The 15,476-nt window shown below is 41.9% G+C and overlaps 2 protein-coding genes and 1 long non-coding RNA gene across 16 annotated transcripts in view; 2 read left to right on the top strand and 1 right to left on the bottom strand.

Annotated features, from left to right (window-relative positions):
- LOC118376632 (major facilitator superfamily domain-containing protein 9-like) overlaps nucleotides 1–3,782 on the bottom strand; it is a 10,655-nt gene extending 6,873 nt beyond the window's left edge. For 9 of the 14 annotated variants that reach the window (XM_052493178.1, XM_052493180.1, XM_052493181.1 and 6 more), the window contains exon 1: nucleotides 3,436–3,776. In XM_052493178.1, coding sequence (XP_052349138.1) covers nucleotides 3,436–3,522 — 87 coding nt within the window. In that variant the 5' untranslated portion in view covers nucleotides 3,523–3,776. Of the gene's footprint in view, nucleotides 1–3,435 lie in introns of all 14 variants that reach the window. The other 5 variants (XM_052493174.1, XM_052493175.1, XM_052493173.1 and 2 more) reach the window with 3 other exon arrangements.
- On the top strand, nucleotides 3,773–7,068 carry LOC127915004 (uncharacterized). Its single transcript, XR_008089816.1, has 2 exons — nucleotides 3,773–3,859; nucleotides 4,478–7,068. It is a non-coding gene; the product is annotated as an uncharacterized LOC127915004 (long non-coding RNA).
- Nucleotides 7,069–8,724: 1,656 nt separating this feature from the next.
- LOC127914867 (transmembrane protein 182-like) lies at nucleotides 8,725–13,668 on the top strand. The gene is made up of 4 exons (XM_052492608.1): nucleotides 8,725–8,736; nucleotides 10,277–10,373; nucleotides 13,136–13,234; nucleotides 13,415–13,668. Exons 1-4 carry the CDS (start codon nucleotides 8,725–8,727, stop codon nucleotides 13,666–13,668), a joined length of 462 nt encoding a protein of 153 aa, XP_052348568.1.
- Nucleotides 13,669–15,476: the final 1,808 nt, after the last annotated feature.

Here is a 15,476-nt window from a genome sequence, read left to right as displayed (position 1 = left end):
GAGAGTAGATAGAGAGAGAGTGAGAGACAGAGAGGAGAGAGAGAGAGAGAGAGAGAGAGAGAGAGAGAGAGAGAGAGAGAGAGAGAGAGAGAGAGAGAGAGAGAGAGAGAGAGAGAGAGAGACAGAAGAGAGACAGGAGAGAGAGAGAGGGAGGGAGAGAGAGAGAGAGAGAGAGAGAGAGAGAGAGAGAGAGAGAGAGAGACAGAGAGAGAGAGAGATAGAGAGAGAGAGAGAGAGAGAGAGAGAGAGAGAGAGAGAGAGAGAGAGAGAGAGAGAGAGAGAGAGAGAGAGAGAGATAGAGAGAGAGAGGGAGCGAGCATAGACTGAGTGACTGCAGCAGGTGTTCTTTTAGTTCAAACACTGTTGAGCTACAGCAACGACACTGTCATAGACAACACATAAACAACAATCACAACAAACACCCAGGAAGAAGTTTGTAGTGGGGAAATGTAAGGTGAATTAAGTCCTCATTCAGTTTAGAGTGATTAACACAATGCTTGTATTTTAGTTGTCCCTTTCTGTAACACATGTGATTTCCAGTGATCTATTTGTGACACTTGTTTGTGTGTTGGTTGGCGGTCACTAAACTTGTCACTGACTGCTATGGGTTGTTCTCATTTCCTTTGATAGTAATTGACGCCAGAGCTACTGAAGGTACCAGGACTGAGAACAAACTGATTATTATTGTACTGATGACATTGTGAACACTGTGATTCTGTAGCAGGTGGAAAAATCACTGTCTTTTGTCTTGAACATTTGGTACTGTCTGATCAGTCCTTGTACCTTCAGTCTAGTGACCTTCAAGCAGTACACAAATGAGTGTAAAAAAATCGAGGGTTATTATAGTAAACAAAAACTGAGAAGAAAAATAATCATTCAAAAACAATTTAGTAAACTGAAATAAAATAATGAACAAACCCGTTTGAAAAACTAAAACTATACTGAAACTATTATCTTTGACTTCAAAACAAACTAAATTAAAACCATCATGAATTATGTACAGTTTTAGCTTTTGGGGGAAGAAATGGAATGAAGTTTTCAAGCTTTGGGTGACATTGAGATTGACTTTATCATTTAAAGGTGGACTCAGCGACTACGTCATGGTGTGGTGGTAAAACTAAAGCAACAATGTCAGACACTACTATGGATTTCCAACTGCAAAGGTTCAGATCAACATGGCAATGTTGCCATTGTTTAATAAAAGGTTTTCTTTATAATGTCGACGTAAACATGTATCTAACCCTTATATCACACAATCACAAACTGAAATCATAATATTTATTTGTATTGCTTTTAATCTTTTTAATGAATTTATCTTATTAACACTTTGTTCCTGCTAGCTATCTGTGTAGGTAGCTATCAAGTAAACACAATGATGGGTGTATGGGTGTACACATTGTACAATCAATTAGTGAGACACTTATGATTGGTTGACAATAAAACCTCCCACAATGGTGAAGAGTTGATGTTGGTGAAGAGTTGATGTTGGTGAAGAGTTGATGTTGGTGAAGAGTTGATGTTGGTGAAGAGTTGATGTTGGTGAAGAGTTGATGTTGGTGAAGAGTTGATGTTGGTGAAGAGTTGATGTTGGTGAAGAGTTGATGTTGGTGAAGAGTTGATGTTGGTGAAGAGTTGATGTTGGTGAAGAGTTGATGTTGGTGAAGAGTTGATGTTGGTGAAGAGTTGATGTTGGTGAAGAGTTGATGTTGGTGAAGAGTTGACGTTGGTGAAGAGTTGATGTTGGTGAAGAGTTGATGTTGGTGAAGAGTTGATGTTGGTGAAGAGTTGATGTTGGTGAAGAGTTGATGTTGGTGAAGTGTTGATGTTGGTGAAGAGCTGCTGCTGAGAACTTGCATTTGACTGCAGTGAAAACTTCATGACCTTTGATCACTTCATTTAAAAAAAAAAGTGAATGGTCTGTTGGCGGTTTCAAGACGATCGCTTTTGTGAAGTCGGGTCACCGCCTTTCTATGAGGGTAACAATTGTCTGACTTGCAGCTAAATGTCTGACTTGCGTGAACATTACAAAACTAATGTGATGTACACACATACTGTATATGTTCAGTTTGCTAATGTGGGGTATGGTGGTTGGAGACATGTTTATGTCAACATTATAAACAATGGCAACACTGCAGTCGGTTGCTTCTGCCTTACCTTTTATGCCCAGAATGTACCACACTTTGAAAGGTAGTGACCCGATTTGAGATGTGCACTATGCAAGAATTTGCTCTCACACAGTAAAAGAGTATTTGCACATGTGCACAGGGGCGCTTCACCCTACTACAACGTGTCAGATGTGAAGACCCTGATCTTCTCAGAATAACAAGTCCTTCAGAGCAAAACACAGATTTCCAAGGATTGGATTCTGCTGGACAGGTTTTTTTGACAGTGCTGTGATGGGACTCAACCCGTCTCTTATGATCAGCTGGATCAGCATTAGAGTGACTGCCTGCAGAACAATCCATTCATGCATTTTTTGGCAAATGCAGGCACAATGTTTAATACATTTGACGTATGTTGTGGTAGTCTGCATGTCAGGGTCTCAAATGTCATATATGATGGAACCGCCTAAACCGTAATCAATATTTGACATAAAAGCCCCTAATGTCATGATATAGCCCCTGTAAAGTAAAAAAAAACTGATGTCATCAGCAAGCATTTACCTCAACTATCAGGTTCAATGTCCAATGTGAGAGCACTGCTCTCTCACTCTCTCTCTCGCTCTCTCACTCTCTCTCTCTCTTTCTCTGTCCCCCACTCTCTCTCTGTGTCCCTCTCTCTCTCTCTCACTCTCTCACACTCTCTCTCTCTCTGCCCCCCCCCTCTCTCTGTCCCCCTCTCTCTCTGTGTCCCTCTCTCTCTCTCTCTCTCTCTCTCTCTCTCTCTCTCTCTCTCTCTCTCTCTCTCACTCTCTCTCTCTCACACTCTCTCTCTCTTTCTCTCTCTCTCTATGTCCCCCTCTCTCTCTGTCCCCCCCCCCTTTCTCTCTCTCTCTCTCTCTCTCCCTTTTAGACTCCATAAGATACACTGTTGATAAAATTCTAATAGTTTGTCTAATTTCAGTTTATGTGACAAAAAAATAATATATCGTGTAGATAATCATTTTACCATCTAAACTGCTGTGAATGATCTTTTCCATAACCAAATATATAGTATTGTTAGCTGTTTGAAGCTGCTGTACAAAACTGAAAGTAAAAACTAAACTAAACTTAAGAGAAAACTAAACTTAAGAATAAGAGACATAAAAATATCGCACATAGAACAGATATACCCCTTCTTAAACTTTCTTTCAATGGAAATTACATATTTATAACTCATACTGTATTTCTTTGTGAATTTGGTCGGGTCGCCCAAAAAGTGACGTTTTTAAAGCGTGACTTCAATACTTTCGTGTTCAAATGTAACCTTCAAAAAAGGTTACAATGTTGCACTTACCAGGAACCCCACCACATAGATACATTGTATAATCCGTGTTAGTCTCCTTGGTGTTTGATTTAATATGCAACATTTTGCGTTATTCATTCTCCCGCAATGACAGCACGCTACGGGTCGATGCGGAAGCGCTTACTGTCATCTACAGTGCCGATCAACCATAGCGAAAAACACCCTGCAGTCTCGGGAATATTCGCTCTCTTCAGGGGTGTTCGTGTTCAATTTAACTTCCAACCACCTCAATTCAAACTTTTGAGGATGTACCAATATTGTCATATTTGGCAGAAAATAGCGTCCATTTAATCAGAGTGGATTCATTGAAGCGTCATGTGGATGATTGACCTGCTGGGTTCTTTTTTTTCTTCTAGTCTCGTCCCATTTGGCGCACCGAGAGATCTACCAGGTGGTATCGACCTGATGTCAGACAGTAAGCCAAGCGCTGTATTTAATATCTGTCAGTCGTTCTAATACAGCAACTCTCCCAGCAAGACTCTCAGCTGGACTCTGTGCTAGTATGCATACCTTCTGTGTATCTTGCTATGACTGCGTAAACGTGTCTGCAGTTATTAAATCATAACTTTAACAGTTAGTGTGAAAGTAACGTGTGTCACGGCTGAGGGAGATGGCAGGCGCGTGAAGTCATGTGTATTATTTACAGCTCGGTGTTCAGTGTTCAGCGGTCGACTTGAAAACAAATAGATCCAGAATATTAAGCATAAACTAGAATAAACTTTTCTAGTAAAAACTATTCTCACTGTACTACAGCTATTTATATTTGTGCTGCTTTTGCTGAAAAATGACATGTTCTGACTGTGCAAGGCTGGCGCAAAGCCACATCGTCACAGGTAGATGCACTGACTATTAACGGCATTAATAGTATGCAATAGGCCTATAAAGGCTTTCGTGTGTGATGGTGTAGTAGATGTTTAAATAAGGATGTTTTATGGTTGCTTCTAGTCCACCTACCGGACGTGGCTGGAACATTAAATGCTTCCCATTCTCACTACGCATTCCACTTTTCTATCTTGTCCTTCCTTAATCGCAGGAAAAACATCAGGGACAGACTGATATTCTGCAAAAGGTACGGGGATTGGACTGCTGGGGACTGGGGTAAAGTCCTTTTCTCGGATGATTCCCCTTTCTGATTGTTTGGGGCATCCGGAAAAAAGCTTGTCCAGAGAAGACAAGGTGAGCGCTACCATCAGTCCTGTGTCATGCCAACAGTAAAGCATCCTGAGACCATTCATGTGTGGGTTTGCTTCATAGACAAGGGAGTGGGCTCACTCAAAATTGTTCCTAAGAACACAACCATGAATAAAGAATTGTTCCAACACATCCTCATCTCCCAACCATCCAGGAACAGTTTGGTGACGAACAATGTATTTTCCAGCATGATGGAGCACCTTGCCATAAGGCAAAAGTGATGACTAAGTGGCTGGGGGAACAAAACATTAATATGGGTGGTCAGGAAACTCCCCAGACCTTAATCCCATTGAGAACTTGTGGTCAATCCTCAAGAGGTGGGTGGACAAACAAAAACCCACAAATTCTGACAAACTCCAAGAATTGATTATGCAAGAATGGTCTGCCATCAGTCAGGATGTGGCCCTGAAGTTAATTGACAGTGTCACGTCCTGACCTTAGTTCCTTTTTATGTCTCTATTTTAGTTTGGTCAGGGTGTGAGTTGGGGTGGATATTCTGTTTGTTCTGTGTGTTATAGTTCTAAGTGTTTGGCCTGGTATGCTTCCCAATCAGAGGCAGCTGTCAATCGTTGTCTCTGATTGAGAACCATACTCAGGTAGTCTGTTCCCACCTGGTGTTTGTGGGTAGTTGTTTTTGTGTATTTGTGTTTTCACCATAAAGAACTGTTTCGATTTTCATTTCTTTCCCTCACTTTGTTATTTTGTATTTTTCGTGTTCTGATATAATAACTTGAACATGGACACGTACCACGCTGCATTTTGGTCCAATCCTTCCTACTCCTCATCAGACGAAGAAGAAGTTAGTTACAGACAGCATGCCGGGGTGGATTGCAGAGGACAGGGTCAACACGGCAAATATTGACTCTGGGCATCAACTTCATGTAATTGTCAATAAAAGCCTTTGACACTTATGAAATGCTGGTAATTATACGTCAGTATTCCATAGTAACGTCTAAAGACACTGAAGCAGCAGACTTTGTGAACATTAATATTTGTGTCATTCTCAACACTTTTGGCCACGACCGTTTTTTTTTATCCAGTTACTTTCAAAGAGGGAAAATGGGGGATAAAAATATATTTTTATTTCCTTATTAGAGGAGATGAAATAAAAGTCGATAGCACTAATTAGGCTGTCTTCCTATGGGCGATGTGCTAAATATCCCTGTGTGTGTGTGTGTGCGTGTGTGTGTGTGTGTGTGTGTGTGTGTGTGTGTGTGTGTGTGTGTGTGTGTGTGTGTGTGTGTGTGTGTGTGTGTGTGTGTGTGTGTGTGTGTGTGTGTGTGTGTGTGTGTGTGTGTGTGTGTGTGTGTGTGTGTGTGTTCATGGCAGTCTGTGTGTCTATGTGTTATATATCCCTCTTACATGCTAATGAGCAGCAAGCTCTCCCCAGTTCCACTCTCATACTCAACGAGACCAATAGCTACAGACTAGCTTTGAAAATAAAACCCTGTGTGTGTCATGTGTTTTGTTTGTAGAGTAATAATGCCTTCCAATTATATAGTGCTTTTCCAAGTGCTCAAATCACTTTGCATTGTGTGTCGGTAATAACCATCCTCCAATCAGAGTTGTCACTCACTACTCTACCTGTGCTAATGTGTTAAGTGTGACATTACATTGCAGTTGGCTGTGCTGCCAAGGCCAATGAAACAGTATGGATGCCAGTGGAGTCCTTAATGAAAATGTTAGAGGCCCTGGTCATCCTGTCAGCCAGATCTCAGAGATGTTCGGCCTTACCTCATCTCTGTCTCTGCTGTCAGGAAGTCAAGTGACACCTGTGGATCCCATGGAAGTGACACATGAGGACACATCCTGTTTTCACCAACCTCTCCACATCCCACCATGGGGGTGGTGGCTTGGGGTTGTGTGTGTGTGTGTGTGTGTGTGTTGGTCCCACCATGGGGTGGTGGCTTGGAGTTCTGAGTGTGTGTCTGTTGGGTTCAAATTTGCAGGACGCAGGAATGCCTTACTCCTGCACCCCCTCCCTCCCAGATTCTCTTGTGCATGAAGGGGGTGGCAGTGGTCTGATACTCCTTCCATTTCAATATTATCGCTTGCACAGTGCTCCTTGGGATGTTTAAAGCTTGGGAAATCTTTTTGTATCCAAATCCGGCTTTAAACTTCTTCACAATAGTATCTCGGACCTGCCTGGTGTGTTCCTTGTTCTTCATGATGCTCTCTGCGCTTTTAACGGACCTCTGAGACTATCACGGTGCAGGTGCATTTATACGGAGACTTGATTACACACAGTTGGATTGTATTTATCATCATTAGTCATTTAGGTCAACATTGGATCATTCAGAGATCCTCACTGAACTTCTGGAGAGAGTTTGCTGCACTGAAAGTAAAGGGGCTAAATAATTTTGCACGCCCAATTTTTCAGTTTTTGATTTGTTAAAAAAGTTTGAAATATCCAATAAATGTCGTTCCACTTCATGATTGTGTCCCACTTGTTGTTGATTCTTCACAAAAAAATACAGTTTTATATCCTGAAATGTGGCAAAAGGTCGCAAAGTTCAAGGGGGCCAAATGCTTTCGCAAGGCACTGTAAGTATTTGATCACCTACCAACCAGTAAGAATTCCGGCTCTCACAGACCTGTTCGTTTTTCTTTAAGAAACCCTCCTGTTCTCCACTCATTACCTGTATTAACTGCACCTGTTTGAACTCGTTACCTGTATAAAAGACACCTGTCCACACACTCAATCAAACAGACTCCAACCTCTCCACAATGGCCAAGACCAGAGAGCTGTGTAAGGACATCAGGGATAAAATTGTAGACCTGCACAAGGCTGGGATGGGCTACAGGACAATAGGCAAGCAGCTTGGTGAGAAGGCAACGACTGTTGGCGCAATTATTAGAAAATGGAAGAAGTTCAAGATGACGGTCAATCACCCTTGGTCTGGGGCTCCATGCAAGATCTCACCTTGTGGGGCATCAATGATCATGAGGAAGGTGAGGGATCAGCCCAGAACTACACGACAGGACCTGGTCAATGACCTGAAGAGAGCTGGGACCACAGTCTCAAAGAAAACCATTTGTAACACATTATGTCGTCATGGATTCAAATCCTGCAGCGCACGCAAGGTCCCACTGCTCAAGCCAGCGCATGTCCAGGCCCGTCTGAAGTTTGCCAATGATCATCTGGATGATCCAGAGGAGGAATGGGAGAAGGTCATGTGGTCTGATGAGACAAAAATAGAGCTTTTTGGTCTAAACTCCACTCACCGTGTTTGGAGGAAGAAGAAGGATGAGTACAACCCCAAGAACACCATCCCAACCGTGAAGCATGGAGGTGAAAACATAATTCTTTGTGGATGCTTTTCTGCAAAGGGGACCGGACGACTGCACCGTATTGAGGGGAGGATGGATGGGGCCATGTATCGCCAGATCTTGGCCAACAACCTCCTTCCCTCAGTAAGAGCATTGAAGATGGGCCGTGGCTGGGTCTTCCAGCATGACAACGACCCGAAACACACAGCCAGGGCAACTAAGGAGTGGCTCCGTAAGAAGCATCTCAAGGTCCTGGAGTGGCCTAGCCAGTTTCCAGACCTGAACCCAATAGAAAATATTTGGAGGTAGCTGAAAGTCCATATTGCCCAGCGACAGCCCCAAAACCTGAAGGATTTGGAGAAGGTCTGTATGGAGGAGTGGGCCAAAATCCCTGCTGCAGTGTGTGCAAACCTGGTCAAGAACTACAGGGAACGTATGATCTTTGTAATTGCAAACAAAAGTTTCTGTACCAAATATTAAGTTCTGCTTTTCTGATGTATGAAATACTTATGTCATGCAAAAAAATGCAAATTAATTACTTAAAAATCATACAATGTAATTTTCTGGATTTTTGTTTTAGATTCCGTCTCTCACAGTTGAAGTGTACCTATGATAAAAAATGACAGACCTCTACATGCTTTGTAAGTAGGAAAACCTGCAAAATCGGCAGTGTTTCAAATACTTGTTCTCCCCACTGTATATGTGGTCATGAAAGAGAAAGGAGCTGAGGAACGTGGCCATTGGTGTAATATTGGTGGTAACATTGGATAAAACTATTGTCTTGTTTGCTGAATTGAGGGTTATGGGTTAGGTGAGACCATGGAGGGCAAGGCAAGTTGTTCCTCTTCTGGTTGAAGTCTTCTTAGAGGAAGTGGCTTTGGAGTGTCAAGTGGTGTCAAGGTCTAACACGGTTGTGTGCTCCAACGCACCTGATTCCACCAATCAAAATGTCCACCCCTGTTTGTCCCCAGGAAGAGAATGAAGAAACCTAGCTTTAGATCATTCTATGGTCAGTGTGGTGTAACGTTGCTTCAACATCTGTCAATACTGTGGTTCGGACTCGGATAGAGTCCATCGTCCATTACATTGGCTATTGGAGATTAAGGTCCTCACATTAGTGCCATCCCTATTAGTGTTTCTCATGAAAAACCCTCCAAACCTGGGCACATTTCAATTAATCAATATATTTTGGAGGTAGTTTCTCATGGGTGGATGGTCCAATAACTCTTTCAGTAAGACTTGACCTTTGAACTGTGTAGGGCTTTGATATATATACCTACCTACTGTAGAGGCTGCTAGTGTAATCAGACCCTTTTTAATGCACTTGCTCTTCAACCATCCAGCGATTGAGACATATTGGATTCGCAAGTAATAGAAATACAAACATCAGTATTTACAATCCCCCAATATCACCCACTATAGTAGATACAGGTCATCACGATTAGCAATGACACAGGAATGTCTGCATGATATCTACACTATCAAACCACATGCACTGTATATAATATACCATGCACACTACTACACAGAGACATATCATCATTCATCAGTGTCCTAATGAGAGAGAGAGAGAGAGAGAGAGAGAGAGAGAGAGAGAGAGAGAGAGAGAGAGGGGGAGAGAGAGAGAGAGATGTGGATAGAGAGAGAGAGAGAGAGATGGGGAGAGAGAGATGTGGATAGAGAGAGAGAGAGAGAGAGAGAGATGTGTGGAGAGAGAGAGAGAGAGAGAGAGAGAGAGTTTTTTTCTGAAGGGTAAAGGTCAAAACAGAGAAAGGTATAGTCTATAGTAGGACAGCAGAACAGGAGAGAAAGGGAGAATGAGAGAGAACGGGGAATAGGAGAGAAAGGGGGAATAGGAGAGAAAGGGGGAATAGGAGAGAAAGGGGTAATAGGAGAGAAAGGGGAATATGGGAGAAAGGGGTAATAGGAGAGAAAGGGGGAATAGGAGAGAAAGGGGAATAGGAGAGAAAGGGGAATAGAAGAGAAAGGGGGAATATGAGAGAAAGGGGAATAGGAGAGAACGGGGAATAGGAGAGAAAACGGGAATATGAGAGAAAGAGGAATATGAGAGACTTCTCACAACCCCATAGGAAGTTAAGGGTGCTCCCTCAGTGTGACCCTTCACCTTAGAGTCACCAGCTTTAGTAGTAGCACCATATACTCTGACAACATTCACCTGAACCAGCTGGCGTGGGGCTGAGAAGTCATTAGCTGATTCACTAGGTCTTTTCTAAGAAAATAACAGGTAGAATGTAAAGAAGAAGATAGAATAAGTTTATGATGTGTTATTATGTCATTGTTATAACTGTAACATGAAGGCTTTATGATGAGGTGTTCTACTAATGTGTTACTAGCATTATCTTCCCCCCAGCGTTGTCCAGACACCAAATTCTACCACGAGGGCTTCTTTTGGAGGTGCTCCTTCGGGGGAAACCTGGACGACCACACCCTCTTGAAGTTCTGGATCAGTAAGTCAGATAATATTGCACTGCGCTTATTCACCTCTTGTATAAAGTAGAACACTGGGGTCTTTCAATCCTACTACTTTCTTTAATTGACATGTTGGCCAGTACAGGGCCAGAATGAAACAATGCAAACAGTTCATGACAGTTCAAGAAGAAGAGACGAAGCGAGAGGCTTCACTCTCATCAAAATCTGTCCAAAATAAGCCCAATGTGTTTCTATGGGTTTATTTTGGACCTAAAGCTTGTCGCCTGCCTTCCCACCTTTGGGACAACGACTCCAAATGTTAGGGCGGAGACATGAGCCTCACTCATTTATCTAATGTGACTTCTTGATGCCTTGAAGTGGTATGAGACCCCTATCATGTGATATTATTCTTGGGTCATGTGATTCAATGGAAAGGCTGCATGTGCTGTCATTCAGTTCCGTTGTCATCTGATGAGATTTGTTGACAGTCTCCAATAGGCAACTTCCAGGGAGGGTCATTGTCCCAAACACCCTCAAACTTTGAGAATGACCTGGAGAGGGTCTGCTGAATTCCACAAGGCAGAGGAGAGTGAGAGAGGAGAAAGAGAGTTAGAAGAAATTGAAAAAAGAGAGAGTGGAAATGAACAACATTTAATGCAATTATCAAATGTTTATGCATTTGATAAAACTGTAAGACCATGCCAGCTTGTTCTCTGTATAGATTCCACTAGTACATGCTGTCTTTGTATTATAAGGGCCCTTGATGAGGAGAGGATGAGAAAGCCATTGTCACAAACCCCTGGGCAAAAACTGGTTCAATCAATCAATCAATCAATCAATCAATCAATCAATCAATCAATCAATCAATCAAATGTTTTATTTGTCAAATGTGCAGAATACCATGAAATGCTTACTTACAAGCCCCTTTAAGAAAATATAGTTAAATATTTACTAAATGAACAAAAGTAAAAAAAAATGAATTAAAAAGTAACACAATGAAATTAGGCTATATACAGGAGGTACCGGTACCGAGTCAATGTGGAGGCTATATACAGGAGGTACTGGTACCGAATCAATGTGCAGGGGTACATTTTAGTCGAGGTAATTTGTACATGGAGGTAGTGGCTTCGATTACAGGCTCAAAATGGCCAGAAACAAATAACTTTCTTCTGAAACTTGTCAGTCTATTATTGTACTGAGAAATTAAGGCTATTACATGCGAGAAATTGCCAAGAAACATCGTACAACGATGTGTACTACTCCCTTCACAGGACAGCGCAAACTGGCTCAAACCAGAATAAAAAGAGGAGTTGCAGGCCCCGGTGAACAACTGAGCAAGAGGACAAGTGCATTACAGTGTCTAGTTTGAGAAACAGACGCCTCACAAGTCCTCAACCGGAAGCTTCATGAAATAGTACCCGCAAAACACCAGTCTAAACGTCAACAGTGAAGAGGCGACTAAGTTTACATACACCTTAGCCAAATACATTTAAACTCAGTTTTTCACAATTCCTGACATTTAATCCTAGTAAAAATTCCCTGTCATAGGTCAGTTAGGACCAGCACTTTATTTTAGTAATGTGAAATGTCAGAATAATAGTAGAGAGAATAATTTATTTAATCTTTAATTTCTTTCATCACATTCCCAGTGGGTCAGAAGTTTACATACACTCAATTAGTATTTGGTAGCATTGCCTTAAACAATTTAAACTTGGATCAAACATTTTGGGTAGCCTTCCACAAGCTTCCTACAATAAATTGGGTGAACTTTGGCCCATTTTCTGTATGATTGAGGTCAGGGCTTGTGATGGCCACAATACCTTAACTCTGTTGTCCTTAATCCATTTTGCCACAACTTTAGTAGTATGCTTGGGGTCATTGTCCATTTGGAAGACCCATTTGCGACCAAGCTTTAACTTCCTGACTGATGTCTTGAGATGTTGCTTCAATATATCCACATCATTTCCCCCCCTCATGATGCCATCTATTTTGTGAAGTGCATCAGTCCCTCCTGCAGCAAAGCACCCCCACAACATGATGCTGCCACACCGTGTTTCACGGTTGGGATGGTGTTCCTCGGCTTACAAGCATTTTTCCTCCAAACATAACGATGGTCATTATGGCCAAACGGTTCTATTTTTGTTTCATCAGACCAGAGGACATTTCTAAAAAAGTATGATCTTTATCCACATGTGCAGCTGCAAACCGTAGTCTGGCTTTTTTTTATCTTCACAAGGTCCTTTGCTGTTGTTCTGGGATTGATATGCACTTTTCGCACCAAAGTACGTTCATCTCTGGAGGACAGAACGCGTCTCCTTCCTGAGCGGTATGACGGCTGCGTGGTCCCATGGTGTTTATACTTGCGTACTATTGTTTGTACAGATGAACGTGGTACCTTCAGGCATTTGGAAATTGCTCAAGGATGACCCAGACTTGTGGAAGTCTACAGTTTTTTTTCTGAGATCTTGGCTGATTTCTTTTAATTTTCCCATGATGTCAAGCAAAGAAGCACTGAGTTTGAAGGTAGGCCTTGAAATACATCCATAGGTACACCTCCAATTGACTCAAATTATGCAAATGAATTACTTAAAAATCATACACGTGATTTTATGGATTTTTGTTTTAGATTCCGTCTCTCACAGTTGAGGTCTACCTATGATAAAATTACAGACCTCTACATGCTTTGTAAGTGGGAAACCTGCAAAATCGTCAGTGTATCAAATACTTGTTCTCCCCACTGTATAATATATATATGATTTAATGTATGTAACAATGTGCTTGTATGTCTCTCACTCACTAGCCAATCAGCCACATGCCAAAGTTTGCACACACGCCTACCTCTTCCCATTTCCAGTGTCTCAACAGACTCCCAATGCCACTACATATGACTCTGCAATCAGTAAGTGCTTATCTGTGTGTGTGTGTGTGTATATTATATGTAATTGACATATAATATATGTAGCCTACTATGAGATTCTGAGATTGTCCACATGTGTTTGTGTTGGTATATTCAAATTCATGTCAGCCTATCATTCTGTTACTCATGGTTCTAACAATGATTGACATTAATCTCATACAGACTACAGAGGCTTCTGGAGTATCTTCATGATAATTGGTGTGACTGCAGTTGTAATGGGCAGGTTTTTTATCATCTGTGCTGCCTCATTCGCCAGTCACCGTCTATATAAGGCTGGGGGCGGCCTCTTCCTGATGTCCTGTGAGTCATTGGCCGATAACATCATACATTTCAGGATGTTGGTGATTTGCTTATGCAGGCTGTCTGCAGTCACATGTCACATGTCAGATGTTGCCGTAGCAGCGAGTAGGAAATGACGATGATAAGGGATTAGGAAGAGTGTTTTGTTTGTGAGTTCTTTCTCTTTGTATTGGTATCCTTGGTATCCTGAGTGTGTTGAGTTGTCCTTTAACATAAATGAAGGGCGAACAAGTCACTTTATATGCTGTAGATGTGGTTACCACTTTTATAAATGGAAAACATGTGTATAACTTTTTCAATTATTATCACATTTTGAGAGGAAATGTGAATGCCTCACCGTGATAGAAGCATGCTGCGTGAAGAGTTAGAAATAAATGTGAATGCCTCACCGTGATAGAAGCATGCTGCGTGAAGAGTTAGAAATAAATGTGAATGCCTCACCGTGATAGAAGCATGCTGCGTGAAGAGTTAGAAATAAATGTGAATGCCTCACCGTGATAGAAGCATGCTGCGTGAAGAGTTAGAAATAAATGTGAATGCCTCACCGTGATAGAAGCATGCTGCGTGAAGAGTTAGAAATAAATGTGAATGCCTCACCGTGATAGAAGCATGCTGCGTGAAGAGTTAGAAATAAATGTGAATGCCTCACCGTGATAGAAACATGCTGCGTGAAGAGTTAGAAATAAATGTGAATGCCTCACCGTGATAGAAGCATGCTGCGTTGAAGAGTTAGAAATAAATGTGAATGCCTCACCGTGATAGAAACATGCTGCGTTGAAGAGTTAGAAATAAATGTGAATGCCTCACCGTGATAGAAGCATGCTGCGTGAAGAGTTAGAAATAAATGTGAATGCCTCACCGTGATAGAAGCATGCTGCGTGAAGAGTTAGAAATAAATGTGAATGCCTCACCGTGATAGAAGCATGCTGCGTTGAAGAGTTAGAAATAAATGTGAATGCCTCACCGTGATAGAAGCATGCTGCGTGAAGAGTTAGAAATAAATGTGAATGCCTCACCGTGATAGAAGCATGCTGCGTGAAGAGTTAGAAATAAATGTGAATGCCTCACCGTGATAGAAGTATGCTGCGTGAAGAGTTAGAAATAAATGTGAATGCCTCACCGTGATAGAAGCATGCTGCGTGAAGAGTTAGAAATAAATGTGAATTCCTCACCGTGATAGAAGCATGCTGCGTGAAGAGTTAGAAATAAATGTGAATGCCTCACCGTGATAGAAGCATGCTGCGTGAAGAGTTAGAAATAAATGTGAATGCCTCACCGTGATAGAAGCATGCTGCGTGAAGTGTTAGAAATAAATGTGAATGCCTCACCGTGATAGAAGCATGCTGCGTGAAGAGTTAGAAATAAATGTGAATGCCTCACCGTGATAGAAGCATGCTGAGTGAAGGGTTAGAAATAAATGTGAATGCCTCACCGTGATAGAAGCATGCTGAGTGAAGAGTTAGAAATAAATGTGAATTCCTCACCGTGATAGAAGCATGCTGCGTGAAGAGTTAGAAATAAATGTGAATGCCTCACCGTGATAGAAGCATGCTGAGTGAAGAGTTTGAAATAAATGTGAATGCCTCACCGTGATAGAAGCATGCTGCGTGAAGAGTTAGAAATAAATGTGGATGCCTCACCGTGATAGAAGCATGCTGCGTTGAAGAGTTAGAAATAAATGTGAATGCCTCACCGTGATAGAAGCATGCTGCGTGAAGAGTTAGAAATAAATGTGGATGCCTCACCGTGATAGAAGCATGCTGCGTGAAGAGTTAGAAATAAATGTGAATGCCTCACCGTGATAGAAGCATGCTGCGTGAAGAGTTAGAAATAAATGTGAATGCCTCACCGTGATAGAAGCATGCTGCGTTGAAGAGTTAGAAATAAATGTGAATGCCTCACCGTGATAGAAACATGCTGCGTG

This window comes from Oncorhynchus keta, chromosome 34 (genome assembly GCF_023373465.1).
Source record: "Oncorhynchus keta strain PuntledgeMale-10-30-2019 chromosome 34, Oket_V2, whole genome shotgun sequence".
NCBI lineage: Eukaryota > Metazoa > Chordata > Actinopteri > Salmoniformes > Salmonidae > Oncorhynchus > Oncorhynchus keta.
This window is presented reverse-complemented; position numbering and strand designations above follow the sequence as displayed.

Bases quoted from the DNA above. Each gene is read 5' to 3' on its own strand.
- LOC127914867 (XM_052492608.1), top strand. The intron at 10,374-13,135 runs GTAAGTCAGATA...CTCACTCACTAG, and splicing joins CCTCTTGAAGTTCTGGATCA to CCAATCAGCCACATGCCAAA. The intron at 13,235-13,414 runs GTAAGTGCTTAT...AATCTCATACAG, and splicing joins TACATATGACTCTGCAATCA to ACTACAGAGGCTTCTGGAGT.